The sequence below is a fragment of the Schistocerca gregaria genome, chromosome 3 (genome assembly GCF_023897955.1).
Source record: "Schistocerca gregaria isolate iqSchGreg1 chromosome 3, iqSchGreg1.2, whole genome shotgun sequence".
Lineage (NCBI taxonomy): Eukaryota > Metazoa > Arthropoda > Insecta > Orthoptera > Acrididae > Schistocerca > Schistocerca gregaria.
This window is the reverse complement of record NC_064922.1, coordinates 306,226,689-306,244,753: the sequence shown is the minus strand read 5'-3', so window position 1 is coordinate 306,244,753 and position 18,065 is coordinate 306,226,689. Positions and strand designations below refer to the sequence as shown.

The following is an 18,065-nucleotide window of genomic DNA, read 5'->3' as shown; positions in this document are numbered from 1 at the left end:
CTACATAGATGGGTGGTATGCTTGCAACTTATCCTTCTTTCATGTAATCTCCTGACTGCAAACTTCACTAATCCCCTGCACTCACAATGTCTTCCCAACAGTCTTCCCTTCCTCTATTCTGTCACCACCTCACTCCACAAACCCACATCATCATCATCATGATGTGCTGTGTGAACTCACTGGTTCTGGTGCCTGTGTGTTGCATACCTATTCCCTTGCACTGACTGCTCTCCTTCAAGAACTATTATCTCGTACAGGTCCAAGCTGTCACTCACCTTTCTACAGCCTTCACTTCCACCTCCAATTTCTTATCCTGCCTCATTTGACACAACCTCACACCCAAGGCTACCTGGAGTGAACTGCAGCCCCATCACTATGTTAGCAAAATGTATCAGAGTAGCTGTGTGTGTGTGTGTGTGTGTGTGTGTGTGTGTGTGTGTGTGTGTGTGTGCCAAAGTTTTCAGTCTTGTCTGTGTACCTCTCAATGACTCTACACCTCTACTATTCAGTGAGTTGATATCTTTATCCCTAAAATATTTAATTCTTCCAGATACTAGTTTCACATGTACAATCACTAAGAAGTTCATATAATACATTAGACCATACAAAAGTAGTACTGTTCCTACTACAATGATACCTGTGAAAAATCATTAAAACATTGGCTGGTATGGAAGCATTGAAAGTGTGCTGTGCCCCCAGTGAGTGCACAGTTGATACCTGTGGCATCTGAGAGCCAACTGCTGTAGAAGTTTTGTGATGTATGTTAGCTGTGATGTAACACAGAATCCGTATGGTTGTAGTACTACTGTCATTTCATTCCCATATGTTATTGTATACTTTAAAGCCAACAGATGACATTTAAATCTACAGTAATCACCTTTGTAATCAGTTTTGTGCCAGCAGGTTGAGTGAACCCATATCTAATTTTGTAGTTTTCTGTAAATCTAGCATATGCCATTCCATTGTTCAGTGCATGATTACATTGGCATTTCAATGTCAATGCTTTTGATGATGGGATTTCCCCACTTAAGGGTTTGCTGCAAATACCACTAATAATGTTTCAATGTACATCCTGTGATTACTGTCAATTTTGTAACTTCATGCTTTGCTGTTAGATTGTAGTGCACTTACAGACTGCATTAAATAGAGCAAAAATCATAAATAAATACTGCTAACTTCCTTGGTGTCTACCCAAAGTACAGAAAAAAACATAATGCTGAGAAATGGTAAGTGTATTGAAAATGTTCATCAGATAGTATGGGTGAAGAGCCATGATAATACAACACATGAGGGACAGCCAACAAGTCTTGAATGTAGCTGTGGTTAATATCTAGTACTAACAAGACAGGCTATCCTAAAACCATCTTTGTAGTCTGTAAATGGCTAAGGACATGTTCCCTGACAGACTTAGGTTATTGTATTAACATCTATATATAAAAATGGTGATACAAAATTTATCTCTATTACAGACCCATTTCACTTCCAATCTTTCAAAAATTTGTAGGAAAGTAGCCTATGATGGAACGCTGACTCATTTTTCTGAGCATTGTTAACTGGCTCTCAGTTTGGCCTAAATAGAAGTTTCTCCACTTAGAAAGCACTACAAAATGTCAAAAATAAAGTCCTTGCAGAGTGAAGCAAGAAAAATTATCCTCTTGTTACATTGTTACCTTGCCATAGTCTTTGATTGTGTACATAAAAAAATTCTACTTGAGGAAAGTAAATGTTATGGTATTATTGCCATCCCTCTTTCATTGTTGGCATCCTACACTCCTAACAGAAAGAAGAAGGTTATGGTGATGTACTGTGTGATAGGAATACGACTATTCTTCCATGAAATTTTGGTTAGGCTGCCAGATGCCAGTAATTTGCTGCCACTTGGTAGCAAGTTACTGATATCCAGCAACTTGCCCAAAATTCCATGGAACAACCCATACATTGACAAAATTTTAAAATTTGCAGGAATATAACTAAACTCAGAATGGGGGTATACATCTTGTGGGATCCCACAGGTTTGGTACTGAGTGCACTGAGGTAGCTAATCTGCATAAATGGTTTTCCAGTGACTTTAAAGGACAACTAAACGACTGTAATGTTTGCAGATGCATTCTGACCAATGGCATTCTGAAACTTCCTAGCAGATTAAAACTGTGTGCCAGATCGAGATTCAAACTCGGGTCCCAAGTTCAAGTCTCGGTCCAACACACAGTTTTAATCTGGCAGGAAGTTTCATATCAGCGCACACTCCGCTGCAGAGTGAAAATCTCATTTGGGAATGGCATTCTGATCAATTGCATAAACTCATTCTTAACAGACACAGTCATGATGAAAGCTTAGCAAGCCTATTATTGTCTCACAGCAAACAGCGTGAGGGTTGATCTCACAAAGACTGATATTATGGAATTTTATACAAGCAAAACTAACCCTTTACCATCATGCATAAATGTTAATGGTCATTCCCTAAATATTACACTGTTTGTGCATGTGAATAAAATAAATGGATTAGCATGTACATTTTATTGGGGTCTACCTTGGTACCAAGTTAAAGTGATTTAATAGCTTCATTACAGAGGCTGGAGATAGGAATGCACACTAAACCTTATGTTTCATGTATGGTAAAGTAGAGGATCAGTTATGCATCCACAACCAAGCTGAGGTTCTAAAAATGGAACAGACAGGCTCAGGCAGATCTCCATAAGGTATGAATAACCTTGTTCTTAACAGGCTTTGATTAATTGTTCTTGGTATTACTTAGCTATGTAATGAATGTAAAATTACAATCAAATTGTAGGCTTCATACACTTCATCATTTCAAACAATGCTCTACCAGGAATACTAAATACAGACTAAGTGGCAGTTAATACTTCACTTCCAGGTTTTACATGTGCTGATAAACAGGGCACAACAGTGTATTTATTTGAAATGTAACTCATGTTGTATTTGTTGATTAACACCTTTCACTGCCTTAGAGATAATCTTCATCATATATTGTTTGTCTTCTGTGATAGTGAAATGCTTTAGGGGAAAGTTTTAGCTTATTTTACTTCCATTTCCTCGATTATAAACAGTAAAAAATTAGGTTCTCATCCAAACCACTTCTGTCATTATTATATTGTCAAGTTTATGGTAGTAGAAATTATAGAAACAAAGTTATAGCTGAAATCTAAGTAATCCACAAAGCGAGTTTCGATGTACTTGTATACATAAAAACTTACGTATCCATGGAAATAAGCTTCCTTCTCTCTGCAGCATATGATTTCTGTAGAAGGCCTGAAGTTGGTACTGATAAAATGTCAGGGTCAGCCACATAGTATAAGCTATCAGCAAAACTGAGCTTTAAGCTTTCTATAAGAAGGTGAAAGTAATCAGCTGAGCCTTGTCCCAGTGCTGAAACAAAAAACAAAAATTAATTAAAACTAAAGTTGCTTGTTATGAGGCATACATTTATTGTCAAATCCTTTCAACAGGTTTAATGATCGCAAATTGTTAAAAGCTATGTGGAACTTTGAGTCTCAAACATTTTATTTTTTGGTGATTTTTATCACTAACAAACTTAGACAACAAACTCAAAAAATAGTGGAAATTTGCAACAAATGGAGGCAATGAACACTGCTGCTGAAAGGGAACGTAACATTAAATGATATTTATAGAAGGTGCAGAACACAATATTACACTGCAGCAGTCGACTTTGTAAGAGTTGTGACAATGTACTTCCAAACACTTCCTTAGAACAAAGTGAAAAAGGTGCAATTGTTATACAAATTGTGTAAATAGTTACATTTTGATTAAGGGAAAACGATTTTCCACAGTAGATATTGCTGCCAAAATATTTATAATGCACAACTCAAACAATGGAAAATCCAGGATGGAATATAACAATATTATGAAAAGGAAAGTTGCTACTCACTGTATAGTGGTGCAGATAGGCACAACAAAAAGACTGTCACAAATAATGCTTAAGGCCATGGGGCTTTCATCAGAAATAGACCACACACACACACACGCGCGCACACGCACACACACACACACACACACACACACACACACACACACACACACACACACACACATGACTGCAATCATGTGTGTGTGTGTGTGTGTGTGTGTGTGTGTATGTATGTATTTTGTCCATTTTTGATTAAGTTTATTTGTGACAGTCTTTTTGTTGTGCCTATCTGCGACTCAGGATTCTGCTATATGGTGAGTAGCAACTGTCTTTTTCATAATATTGTTGTAATGCAAACCTGTGTCTTGCAACTAGCAGTTTTCTATAAAATGTGTAATGTATAACAATGTAACCTCCAAAAAGTTTTACGAAAATGTACCTTTCTTCACGTAGACAGGCACTGAAATTGAGGGGAACAGTTGTCTAAATGAGGATACTAGTGCAAAAATTGTACAATGCACAAATGTAGATTACAGATAATGCTGTAACACAAGTTTTTTACAGGTCTCAGTGTTTCAAAATATATTCAATATATCATGCCACACCATTGAGTTTTGAGTCCATCAACTGAAAAGCAGTTTCAATTTTATGTAAAATGTTAGGATCTACAATTTCAGAGTGAATTTATCTGACACTCAAAGACAAGGGAAATACTTCAAGTCAGATTATACATGTTATAAAAGTGTAAAATGTATGGATTTTACACTTGGCTCATTTTGTGACACCTTCTACGCCAGTGTGTCAAAGGTGAATGCTGTAGCATCAGTTTATCCCACTGAAAACAACAAAAACTCAGAAAGCATCTGGATAAAAATGCATTGGCGTAGTTTTTACATGATTGGTTGTCCATTATCTCAAAGTTCTTATTAATTCTGAGGAAATATTGTCTACTTTGCTTCATCTTAAGTTTTTCAGTGCCCTGTCAAATTCTATTTATAGTACCACATCTCCCTCCTTATTTAATTTGCTTCCTCTGCCCTCTCCTCTGTGTACCAACTGAGTGTTAATTTACTTAGCATAGGGCATGCCTATCGTATTTTAGTGTCAACTATGTTTTTTTTAAATATTTTTTACAAATGCAAAATAATTATAGTTACATAACCTTCAGAAGGATTTAGGTTGCAGTAGGTATTGGGAGATGATGAAGCTTGCACAAGATAGAGTAGCATGGAGAGCTGCATCAAACCAGTCTCAGGACTGAAGACCACAACAACAACAACCTTGGTACAAGTGAAATACGCAAATCATCAACAGGTAAATACTGTCATATATCATCTTGTTATTCATAGCATTTTAAATCTATAAAATCTATCTAGGTCTATAAATATATCTAAAAACAAAAGTGTTGGTATGTTGATAGAAACAATAACAAACACAAACACACACACAAATTTCAAGCTTTCGCAACCCATGGTTACTTCATCAGGAAAGAGGGAAGGAGAGGGAAAGATGAAAGGATGTGGGTTTTAAGGGAGAGGGTAAGGAGTCATTCCAGTCCCGGGAGCAGAAAGACTTACCTTGGGGGGAAAAAGGGACAGTAGAGAAAGTGACAGCTTTAAGAACTTTTCACTAATTTTGTAGTCAAGTACTATTTGAACCAACACAGCAAATGAATGGAATGGAAAGACTTCCTAATAACTGATACATGGGAAAGTATCCTATGCCTTGCATTTCATGGTGCTTTGGAAAAGCTACTAGCTCCCAATTTATATTAAATAGAAGACAGTAGTTACCTACACCTCATGCTACATGGCAGTGATACTTTACAGTGTGCAGTTACTTTCCTTGTAGTTAACATAATTTTTCATTCCTTGAATTCAAATTTATAAAAAGAGTGGCTAATGAGGTACATTTATAATTTCCTTTTGATGTGGTTATGATTCTCATTTTATTGGTTGATGTGAGCTGCTGAATACTTTTGCACCAGAATGCATAGCTTCATTCTGAACACTGCAGAAGAGGGCCGAGTCAGCATGAAAATTATTTCTGTCCTTTTACTATGATTACATATCTACATTTACATATACATCTATCCTTTGCAGATCACTGTGAGATGTATAGCAGAGGATATAACCCATTGTGGTAGTTAATAGGGTTTCTTCCTGTTTCATTTCATGTCTGGAGCATGGGGAGAATGATAGTCTGCATGCCTCTGTGCATTCAGTAATTATTCCAATCTTATCAACATGATCCCCACATGAGTGGTACATAGGAGGTAGAGTGGTGGGATTTTGAGCAGTGGGGGTTGGCAGTGATGGCTAGAGAAACTTGAGTGCAATGTAAACATTCTTTATTCAGTTTTTATGATGACTGAAGTGTTGTGATGCCATAGACATGGTCTGCCATTTCTTGTGTGTGGGGTGGGTGATGTCCACATCCCATACTGATGGCATTATTTGCTCACTCAGCCATGCATGTCCCACTTGCACGGTATGGCTATGAGCAAATAGTGCCAGTGACAAAAACATCCACTAACATTCTAGTAAAGTCCCACTGCTACTGGAAGAGAAGCTTGATCTGGTGCTGGTGGTTGGTGGTGGTACCATCCTGGCCATGAACCACTGCCCTCCAGAGCAGGAGTTCATATACTGCTCTAGAGTCTGGAAATGGCTTGTCCATTGTACTGCTCCAAGTCCACAACCCCATAAATTAGTCTGGAGGAGATGGCTGCACGGACTGGGGTCAGCTGTTAGTTGGCCCATAATGCAGTGAAGACTTGCATGGTCCCGCCATTGTGAAAGATGCTGCTGGACTGTGTATAACTGTACTAGAAACAGAGGGTATTAATAGTGGTTAATGGCACATTTGTTGTGCTGATATGCTGCTTCTAGGCATGTAGAGGTCAATGCCTTCACAGAATAATCATGTGGAAACACCCCTCAAGCTGATTTGTAGTTTCTATGATGTTGCTGAGAGTGCATGGCTCAGCCCAGCTCACCTGGTGGTAGGTAAACAGGTTCATTTATGAAATCATATACCAGCATCTCTGCACCTGCCTGCTTGCTCAACATACTGTTGCAATGGAGCTGCTTTTGTTACAGTAATGCCCAAAATTAATGATGGCAACACAGAATACACCAGCATGATAATTTTTGTTGTTTAGGTTCGTGAAGACACTGTTTGTAAGGTATTGTATCACATTCTTTGTGGCAATACCTTTAGAAAAACCAAAGCGAGAGGCAGTTAACCATATTTGCTCATCTGAATGAGTCGGTATAGTATCATAGGCCACTTTCTCAAACACTTTTGAGAAGAATGGAAGGATTGAAACAATCTGTGATTAGAGGTGATTTCCTTATCTCCAGTTTTATAGAAAAGCGCATAATACAGCTTGAGTCATTGATTGATCACAAAGATTGATTAAGAGTAACCCAATCAAGTAAGCTAAAGATTTTAATATTCTGGTAGAAACACCATCCTACCCAGTAGAATTTGTTGTATCCTGCCTATTCTTCAAATATGGGGCTCCTAGGAAACTTGCTTTCTTGGATTACTAGACAACAATTTAGTCAAATCATATTGATGAGTTTTTATTACAATAAGACAAATGACAATACTTAACTTTGAGAATTTACAATGATGTGACACAAACAAAGTGTGACATGCAATATAATCAATGTCTTTCAATATAATGATTCCAATACAAGTGAAGTAATACTGTGGATGCTTTTATCCAGGTTACTGGTCTTGATGCTTCTGTAGAACAGGGACATGGCCAGTCAACACTGCCGTCATGTTGTCATCCTGGAGAGGGGTCTGTAAGTGTGCAATTGGCTGATGTCTTCTTCACAGCCCTCTCTGCTCTAATGTTTTTGACTGGTGAACAGAATTTCAACAGAACAGAATTTCAACTATTTTTTGATCTGATGAATTTAGCAATCTCCTTCGGGCATGTATTTTTTAAATTAATGTCTGTTAGTGTTGTTGTTGTTGTTGTTGTTGTTGTGGTCTTCAGTTCAGAGACTAGTTTGATGCAGCTCTACATGCTACTCTATCCTGTGCAAGCTTCTTCATCTCCCAGTACCTGCTGCAACCTACATCCTTCTGAATCTCTTGGTCTCCCTCTACAATTTTTAACCTCCACACTGCCCTCCAATACCAAATTGGAGAGCCCATAGTGCCTTAGAATATGCCCTATCAACCGATCCCTTCTTCTAGTCAAGTTGTGCTACAAATTTCTCTTCTCTCCAAATCTATTCAATACCTCCTCATCTACCCATCTAATCTTCAGCATTCTTCTGTAGCATCACATTTCGAAAGCTTCTATTCTCTTCTTGTCGATACTATTTATCGTCCACGTTTCACTTCCATACATGGCTACACTCCATACAAATACTTTCAGAAACGAATTCCTGACTTTTAAATCTATTCTCGGTGTTAACAAATTTTTCCTCTTCAGAAATGCTTTCCTTGCAATTGCCAGTCTACATTTTATGTCCTCTCTACTTTGACCATCATCAGTTATTTTGCTCCCCAAACAGCAAAACTCATTTACTACTTTAAGTGTCTTATTTGCTAATCTAATTCCCGCAGCATCACCTGATTTAATTCGACTACATTTCATTAGCCTCGTTTTGCTTTTTTTGATGTTCATCTTATATCCTCCTTTCCAGCCACTGTCCATTCTGTTCAACTGCTCTTCCAGGTCCTTTGCTGTCTCTGACAGAATTACAATGTCATCGGCGAACCTCAAAGTTTTTATCTCTTCTCCATGTATTTTAATTCCTACTCTGAATTTTTCGTTTGTTTCCTTTACTGCTTGCTCAATACACAGGTTGAATAACATTGGGGATAGGCTACAACCCTGTCTATCTCCCTTCCCAACCACTGCTTCCCTTTCATGTCCCTCGACTCTTATAACTGCCTTCTGGTTTCTGTACAAATTATAAATACTTTTCACTCCCTGTATTTTACCCCTGCCACCTTCAGAATTTGAAAGAGAGTATTCCAGTCACCATTTTCAAAAGCTTTCTCTAAGTCACAGGCAGTGTATGTAACAGTAAATATGATGCAACTGAATTTGATTGTTTATGAATGGATTAATGTCTTCTGGCATTGAGAGGAAGTAATCATGAAACTGACAAAGGCCTTGTTGGCTAAAAGCTAACTTTCCGATAATCTTTTTATCATGCTTTTCTGTGACTCAGCATCTCTGCTTTGGTGAGTAGCAACTATTCTTTTCATAATATTGTCATGTTCCATCCTGTATTTTCCATTACTTAACCTTCAAATTTGGTGGTCAATGACTTGAAAGTGTCATAATTTCTACTAGTGTTACTTTTTGGCAGTTCAGTAAAATTTTGGTTGCCATTTTTATTTATTACTAGTTTAAAAGCAAATTGCCAGTCTTTGCACCACTTTGAAATCTTATCAAGATCTGATTTTAGGTGCTGACCACACAATTTGTGTTTTAATTTTAAATAGTTACACTAATAATTTAATGTGTTGTATGATAGCACTGTGACAAAACCCACATAAGGGCCACATCTTTTCCTTTTCACATGTGGATTTATGATCTGAGATGGTTGTGCCCTTAACTACTATGGCTGTGTGAAATCCTTATTAGGGATACCAACACATGTTGCTTCCTTCACATTGATGGGTGGAAGGCGTCATTCTATATTAATTACAAACATGTTACTATGATGTAGCTTGATAATGGCTGACAGGGAAAAATAATATAATCTCTAAATAAAAAAATAAAGTTTTTATTTAAAAATAAAACTGGCAAGGCAGGAAAATTACTCCCTCCAAGTATGAAAACAGCATATGCTTTTTCCATGCTGGATGCTGTGAAGCTACCAACTTGGATAGAGATATGTCTAGCCTTTGGCACTCTAATAGCTGTACCTATTGCTTAATGGAAAAAGAGTAGCCAATTATAAAACTTAAAGTTCATCTTCTACTAGCAAAGGAAGAATTAGTATGGCTGAGAGCTGTGGTTGGCAGCAGCAATGTTAATAATTAGTAAATTCTGTCCTGGGTTTGTTGAAAGTTAATAATCGGGTAGATAACTTGACTGTGATCAAACCAGCCAGACCAGTTATGAGTTTCAAAAACTCTGCTATCTTCAGTCCTGATGCCTCCAAAAGCTTCACTTCTCAGGAGTGTATACAAAACTGTGCAGAGAACCCAAAGAGTTCAGGAACACACTGATAAGACAAGGGCAGTAGTTGGATGGTTAACAAGTTCAAGGAAGTCCTTCTCTAGGGAGTACTCATGTGAGGGGGTTGTCTGAGCCAGTACAGAACTCCCTGAGTAGTGAATACCAGGCAACTACTATTGTCAAACGAAAGGCTCAGCAATATCACTAAGTAATTTAGGCTCTCTGTGGAAAGATCTTGGTGACAGGAAAAAAAGTGTAGGTCATTCCCATTTTCAAGGAGGGTAATAGGTCAGATGCACATAATTATAGCATTATATCATTGACATCAATTTGTTGTAGAATTATATTTTGTGCTTAGTATTATGACGTTTCTGGAGACTGAAAATCTCCTCTATAAAAATCAACATGAGTTCCACAAACAGGGCTCTTGTGAAACTCAGCTTGCTCTGTTCCTCATGAGGCCCATAGTGTTGTAGACAATTGTGCTTAAGAAGGCATTTGACACTATCCCACACTGCCATTTAGTGAAAAAATATGAGCTTACAGAGTATTGGACCAGATTTGTGACTGGATACAAGACTTCCTTACAGGCAGAGTATCCCAAAGAATTGTGATAGGACCATTTCTGTTTACAATGTATATAAATGATTTAGTAGAAAGCATCAGAAAAGCATTAAAACTGTCACAGATGTTATTGTTGTCTAGAAGGATGTAGCAATACCAGAAGACTCTATCAATTTGCAGAATGACCTGTAGAGGATTGATAAGTGGTGCAGACTCTGGTAGTTGACCCTGAATATAAATAAGTGTAACATATAGCACATACATAGGAAAAGAAATCAACTGCTATACAACGATACTACTGATGACAAATTTCTGGAAACAGTATCTACCATAAAATATGTAGAGTGACCTTAAGTGGAATGAACATATGAAACAAATAGCAGCAAAATGAAGTGCTAGACTGGAATTAATAAATAGAATCTTCAGGAAATGTAACTCACCCAGAAAGGAAGTGGCTTACATGGCACTTGTTCATCTGTTTCTTGAATATTGTTCATCAGTCTGGAATCCTTAGCAAGTAGAAGGCATAGAAGAGGTAATGGGGATCCGATGAGGAGCAGCACATATTGTCACAAGATCATTTAGCCTGCATGAGAGTATTACAGAGATGGTCAACAAACTCCAGTGACAGATGCTGCAAGAGATGCATTGTGCATAATGAAGAGGTTTACTATCAAACTTTCAAGAGAGCACTTTCTGGGAAGAGTCAGACAATACATTACTCCTCCCACATACATCTCGCAAAAAGACAATGATGAGAAAATTTGAGAAGCCAGAGCTAACACAGAGGCTTACAGACACTCATTCTCCCCATGCACCATTTGTTAGTGTGATGGAGGAGGGGGGGGGGGGGGGGGGGTTAGTTAGTGGTACCAGAAGTACCCTCCACTGTGCACCATTTTGTGGCCTACAGAGTATGGGGTAGATGTAGATGAACAACCCCTGAAAAAACAGCTTTCATAAATTCCATCTCAGTTACCATTCCTTTGAAAGTAGAATTTTAAAAAAAAGGAAAAATTCAAGCATCCATGTCATGCCGATCAGTATGTGCTATACTCCATTGTACTTGAATTTGTGATTTGTCTGAGAAAAAAAAAAGAAACAACTTCCAGGAATCTCCTGAATGTACTCTGAGATTTATATGGGTGACGGTAGCCCTATAACCCAGAAACCATATCACAAACCTTATTGCTTGCAGTCTACAGTAGAGGAAACTGGTTTAAATTTTCTAGAAGGAGGAGTAATTCAACCTTCTTTCAGTCCTCAGTTTCATCTATAGTGATAGTCCACAACCTTTTGTTGTCAGTAGCAACACATGAACAGTGTCTTTAGTACATACTGCATTCTGGGTTTAGCGCTTTTCCTGCTACCATCTTAGTGCAGCAAAAAGTCATACATTTTTCTCAACTTGTGTCTGCCTCGATAACTGAGTGGTCAGTGAGACCAAATGCTGTGAAAAGGGGCCTGGGTTCAGTTCTCAGCTGGGTTGGAGATTTTCTCCTCTCAGAGACTGGGTGTTTTGTTGTCTTCATCATCATTTCATCCCAATCAACACGCAAGTTGCCAAAGTGGCATCAGCTCAAAAGACTTGCAACAAGCGACCGGTGTACCCAACAGGAGGCTCTAGCCACTCAACATTTCATTTCTCAACTTGTGTTTACAGAGTGTTTTTTGTGTGCAAATTTCAATGACTTTCATGGAAATGACCCCAAAGATAAAGTCACAAGAAGATGACCATAAGAGAAAGAAAATGATTTTAGAAATAAAATGTAAAATCTTTTAAAAATGTGACTGTAGTGTGAGCATTGCTGAGTTAACATGCACATACAACCAGTCTGCATCAAATACTTGCACCATCCTCAAGAACAAGGACAAGATTAAGGAGATAGATGCTTCAAGGAGAGTGAGTAGAGTATCTAAATAACAGTTTCATATGCTGAATGATGTCAACAGGTTGCTCCTTATATGATTGAATGAATTGGCAGGTGACACTATTAATGACAACATCATTTGTAAGAAGGTGAGAGAGAATGAGTTTTGTCGATCTTGTTAAGAAGACGCCAGGATCATCAGCGGCCAAAGAAGATTTTAAGGGAAGCTGTGGGTGGTGCCAGAAGTTTAAGAGAAGAACTGGCATCCATAGCATTGTGAGGTATGATGAAGCAGCCAGCTCCAACTAAAAGGCAGTTGAGAACTTTATCAGCAACTTCAAGATGCTCATAGATTCTGAATTATCTGCCACCACAGGTTTTTAATTGTGACAAAGACATGTGTATTCTGGAAAAATGTGTCAAAACATACCTTTACAACAGCAGAGGATAAAGCATTGCCCAGTCACAAGCCAAAGAAAGACGTTCTCACACTGTGCCAATGCAAACTGTGATTTGAAAATTAAACTGTTGCATGTTTGCCATACAGAAACTCCATGAGCCTTCAGGAAGTGTAAAGTCCAGAGGAGCAGGTTAAATGTGATGTGGAGGTCCAACAACAAGGCTTGGGTGACACTTGATGTTTTTCGTGATTGGATCAATGAAGTGTTTTGTCATTCAAAGAAAATATATTTGCTTGAGATTAATCTGCCACTCCATGTCTTGCTTGTTATGGGCAACTCTCCTGCCCATTTTCCAGGCCTACAAGACCACTCCTCGGAGAATTTCAATTTGTTAAGATCCAATTTCTGCCCCCAAAACACTACTCTATTACTCCAGTCTATGGACCAGCAGATTATTTCTAACTTTAAGAAGCTCTATACTAAAGCATTCTCCAAGCATTGCTCTAAGCGGACAGAATCTACCAATCTCACTCTTTTAGAGTGTTGGAAATATCACTTCAACATTGTTGCCTGTGTCAGGATGATCAAAAAGGCATAGGAAGTGGTTACTAAGAGAACTCTCAATACTGCTTGGAAGAAGCTTTGGCCAGAGTGCATTGTCGAATGTGACTCTGAGGCATTTGAGTCAGTACCTGTGGAGCCTGTAGTGAATGAGATTGTGTCTTTGGCCAAGAGAATGGAACTAGAAGTGGATAACAATGATATTGAGGAGCTTGTGGAAGATCACAGCCAAGAAATGACCACTGAAGAGCTTATGGAGTTGCAGTGTGTTTCAGGGCAGGAATCTGTGGAGAGGAGTTCGGAGGAGGAGGAGGAGGAGGAGGAGGAGGTGGAAGTGGTGGTGGTGGTGGTAGTAGTAGTAACAGCAAAGCAGCAATCTTCTAGTGCAATAAGAGAAATGCTGAAAGCATGGGAATTGGTTGCATCTTACATTGAAAATCATCACCCCAATAAAGCAGTGACTATGCTCATTACAAATTTATTTGACAATAATGCTGTGTCGCATTTCCACCAAGTGTTCAAGTGTCATCAGAAACAAATGACTATAGATAGCTTCCTAATAAAAAAGAATTAGTTATGTATCATGAATAATAAAGTACATAATACAGCATGTATAAATTTCTTTCAATAAATGGCACGAATAAGATAAAACTTTTAATACTTTTTCTGCACAGAATCCATTATCATATTTTACATTAATTTATACGGGCTAAACTGTTTCACTTAATGAATGTTTTCCGCTATGAGTAAGATTCTGGATGCTCCACTGTTCTTATTTCATTCATCTTTTCAGTGGTATGAGAATTAAATTGGGGCAGTTATCCTGGGTTTCCCTTTGTAAATGAACATTTGAAAACAGAGTTAAGCATTTCAGCTTTTGATTTACTACCCTCAGTTTCAGTTCCTTTCCCATTAACTAAAGACTGGACACTAACTTTGGTGCCACTAACAGACTTTACATATCACTAGAATTACTTTGGTTTCAGTGAAAGATAACTTGACAATATTCTGCTGCAGTAGTCACTGAAGGCATCGTGCAGTGCTCTCTTAACCCCCAAATGTGTTTTACTCAGCATTTGTCTGTTTATAGGTCTACACTGTGGTTTACATCTATTATGCAGTAATCTCAGTTTCTTTACAGTGAATGTATACCATGGAGATTTCCTCCCATTACAAACTATTCTACTGTGTACATATCTTTCCATTGCATGGTCAGACTTTACACAGAGTTCCTGTGCATGCCCCTGCCCTGTGCATACAAATGATGAAGAAAAATCAGTTGGTTATGCAGTGTGTCAACTGTATCAAACTGCACAAAACTGTAGCACCACATAGAAGGAACTTCTGGTGCTTGTTTTTGGCACTCATTACTGTCAGTACTAGTTATATGTACAACAACCTATGGTTATTACTGTGCATGCTGCCTTACGACGGCTATTACATTTAAAAGATACCAGTAGCAGACTTGCTAGGTGGTCATTAAAACTGAAGAATAGTTTGATAGTACCATTGCTCTGGAGAGAACTTCTCCTCCTCCACTGGGCTGCTTACTATGTGCAATAGCCTGTACATTATGGACATCTGGATTTTGTCAGACAACACCAGCCAAACAGCTGGTGCCTTTTATTTGCCTTCCCCCCCACCCAGTTCTCCCAAAACTAACTGATAAGCCATTTTAAGCCTCATGTCATTCTTTTACACCATTATCTATATTTTATAATCTGCTTTTACTTTGAATATTTCTGTCATATGTTTGCATTATTTTTCTACATTGTAACATACCATTGTATGGTATGGCAAAGTTATGTTCAAAGTTTGTGAAGTTTTGAGAACTGTTGCTATGAAACCATTGCTCTCAGTCTCCAATGGATCGAACCACCTACTGTTCATTTCCTCCAACAAGATGGTTTTGGGGCCACTAGAGCTATCTTTTCTCCCCCCCCCCCCCCCCCTGCCCCACCCCCCTCTGTTAACCTCACCATGTAATTCTCATAAGAAATTATAACCATACAATTTCAGAATATCAGTATGTTATTTACAAGCCCACACTGTATTTGAATCCTGCCTGCAGCCATTTCCACTGAGCAACTGTACTAGAGCATTTGCCTTCAAAAGATAAAGAGTCCAGGTTACAGTTACAGTCCAGCACACAGTTTTAATTTGCCAGGGAGTTTCAAAAATCTTCTTTAAGATTTCCAGAAATATCATCAATTATAGTTAGTGTTAACAATAGGACTGAAAAAATAAAGTTAGTTTGTAACAATTAACTGTCACTATAGCACACAACTCAGTTTTACTATTTTATTACCTTGAATATCGTAACCTTCTAAAATATTCAGTGCCATTAATGTTGTGATACCAAGCCCATTAGGTGGTATTTCCCAAACAGTGTAATCCTTGTAATCTACAGAAATGGGCTGCACTTCAGTACTTGTGTGATCTTTGAGATCATCCAGTGCTAAGTAACCTCCAAGTCTTTGAACTTCTGCAACTATAGCTTGTCCTATACGACCTGTATAAAAGCTTGTCTTTCCTTCCTGTGCAAGAACCTGTGAACAAAATAAATGAATTATTTAAAAGCATCTATCAGCAGGAATTGTCTATGACCCATCAAAGATTTTTAGTTTTTTATTTTAATTTATTTTCTCTCCTTTAGCATCAGTTTACTATTTTTAAATTGCTCCATAAAAAAATCTACACATACTGTTAGAATACATGGATAATCCAGAAAATGCGTGGTCATGTGAACTTGAGTTTGAATGGAAATACTTTTACAAGCTGTAGAAAGGGATGGATGAAAGAATTGAGTAAAGAATGCTTGTAAATATAAATTACAGTTTATGGGAAGAGCAGTGAGAAAAATTTAACTGTTGGTTGCTTGGTTGGCTGGTTGATTTGGGGGAGGGGACCAAACAGCAAGGTCATTGGTCCCATCTGATTATGGAAGGATGTTAGCCATGCCCTGGCAAAGGAACCATCCTGGCACTTGCCTGAAGTGATTTTGGAAATCACGGAAAACCTAAATCTGGTTGGCCGGATGCAGGCTTGAACTATTGTCCTCACAAATGCGACTCCAGTGTGCTAACCACTGTGCCACCTCACTCAGTAATTTAAATGTACTCATTTTCTTGTTATGCTGGAAGGAAAATATATGAATGATAACAATCAATGTGTTAAAATATAAAATAATGATATGAATATAATAGAGGGAAACATTCCACTTGGGAAAAATATATCTAAAAACAAAGAAGATGTGATTTACCAAATGAAAGCACTGGCAGGTCGATAGACACACAAACAAACTCACAAAATTCAAGCTTTCACAACCAACGGTTACTTCATCAGGAAAGAGGGAAGGAGAGGTAAAGACGAAAGGATGTGGGTTTTACGGGAGAGGGTAAGGAGTCATTCCAATCCCAGGAGCAGAAAGACTTACCTTAGGGGGAAAAAAGGACAGGTATACACTCACACACTCACAAATATCCATCCTCACATACACAGACACAAGATCTCTGCCCAAACTCTTTGCCTTTACAAATGTCTGCTTGTGTCTGTGTATGTGCAGATGGATATGTGTGTGTATGTGTGCGAGTGTATACCTGTCCTTTTTTCCCCCTAAGATAAGTCTTTCTGCTCCTGGGATTGGAATGACTCCTTACCCTCTCCCTTAAAACCCACATCCTTTCGTCTTTCCCTCTCCTTCCCTCTTTCCTGATGAAGCAACCATTGGTTGCGAAAGCTTGAAATTTGTGTGTCTGTTTGTGTTTGTTTGTGTGTCTATTGACCTGCCAGTGCTTTCATTTGGTAAGTCACATCTTCTTTGTTTTTAAAAATATAAAGTAAAATAATAGATAACAAATTTACTCACCAAGTGATCACAGGAGAAAACACACATCAAAGATATGAAATGCACAAGATTTTTGAGCCAGTGCTACCTTCTTCCGCCAGAAGAGTTAAAGGGAAATGAAGAAGGATGAAGGATAAGGGCTGGCAAACTTTAGAGAGTGAAGAAGTTATGAAAAAGTCACTCAGAAATCCAAATCAGGAAAGACCGTATGCGATGAAAAGAAAAGACTGTTGTTGGTGGCAGCAGTAGATGAGATCTGAAAAACCTGAGAACTTAAAGATGGTAGATAGAGTAATGAGCAAGACACAGATGATGCAAAAACACTGTGCAAGGGAGCAAAGAAAGGAGTAGTTACCAAAAGAAATTCTGAGACCACAGATGGTATAAATTTAGGCCAGGTGACTGGCAAAAACCAAATGCATATTGTAATGCTCATTCCCACCCATGGAATTCTGAGAACCTGGTGTCAGGAAAGATAATCCAGATGACATGTATAGGGAAACAGGCACTGAGATCACAACTATCATGTTGTAGAACATACTGTGCAACAAGATATTGTGTATTACCACTATACACCCTCTGCCTATACCCATTCACCCTAAATGATATCTTGGTGGCATTCATACCAATGTAGAAGGCTAAAGAGTGCTTACATAACAGTTGGTACATAACATGTGTCATTCCATAAGTGGTTCTTCTTTTGATAGTATATACTTTGTCAGCTACAGCACTGGTATATGTGGTGGTAGGAGGGTGCATCTGGCAAGTG

The 18,065-nt window shown here is 38.2% G+C and overlaps 1 protein-coding gene across 2 annotated transcripts in view; it reads right to left on the bottom strand.

The window, feature by feature from the left end:
* LOC126355192 (glutathione hydrolase-like YwrD proenzyme) overlaps positions 1-18,065 on the bottom strand; it is a 141,510-nt gene that overhangs the window by 40,350 nt on the left and 83,095 nt on the right. For both annotated transcript variants that reach the window (XM_050005420.1, XM_050005419.1), the window contains exons 6-7: positions 15,758-15,998; positions 3,216-3,387 (exon numbers count right to left, since the gene is read on the bottom strand). In XM_050005420.1, the coding sequence (XP_049861377.1) occupies positions 3,216-3,387; positions 15,758-15,998 (413 nt within the window). The remainder of the gene's footprint in view (positions 1-3,215; positions 3,388-15,757; positions 15,999-18,065) is intronic.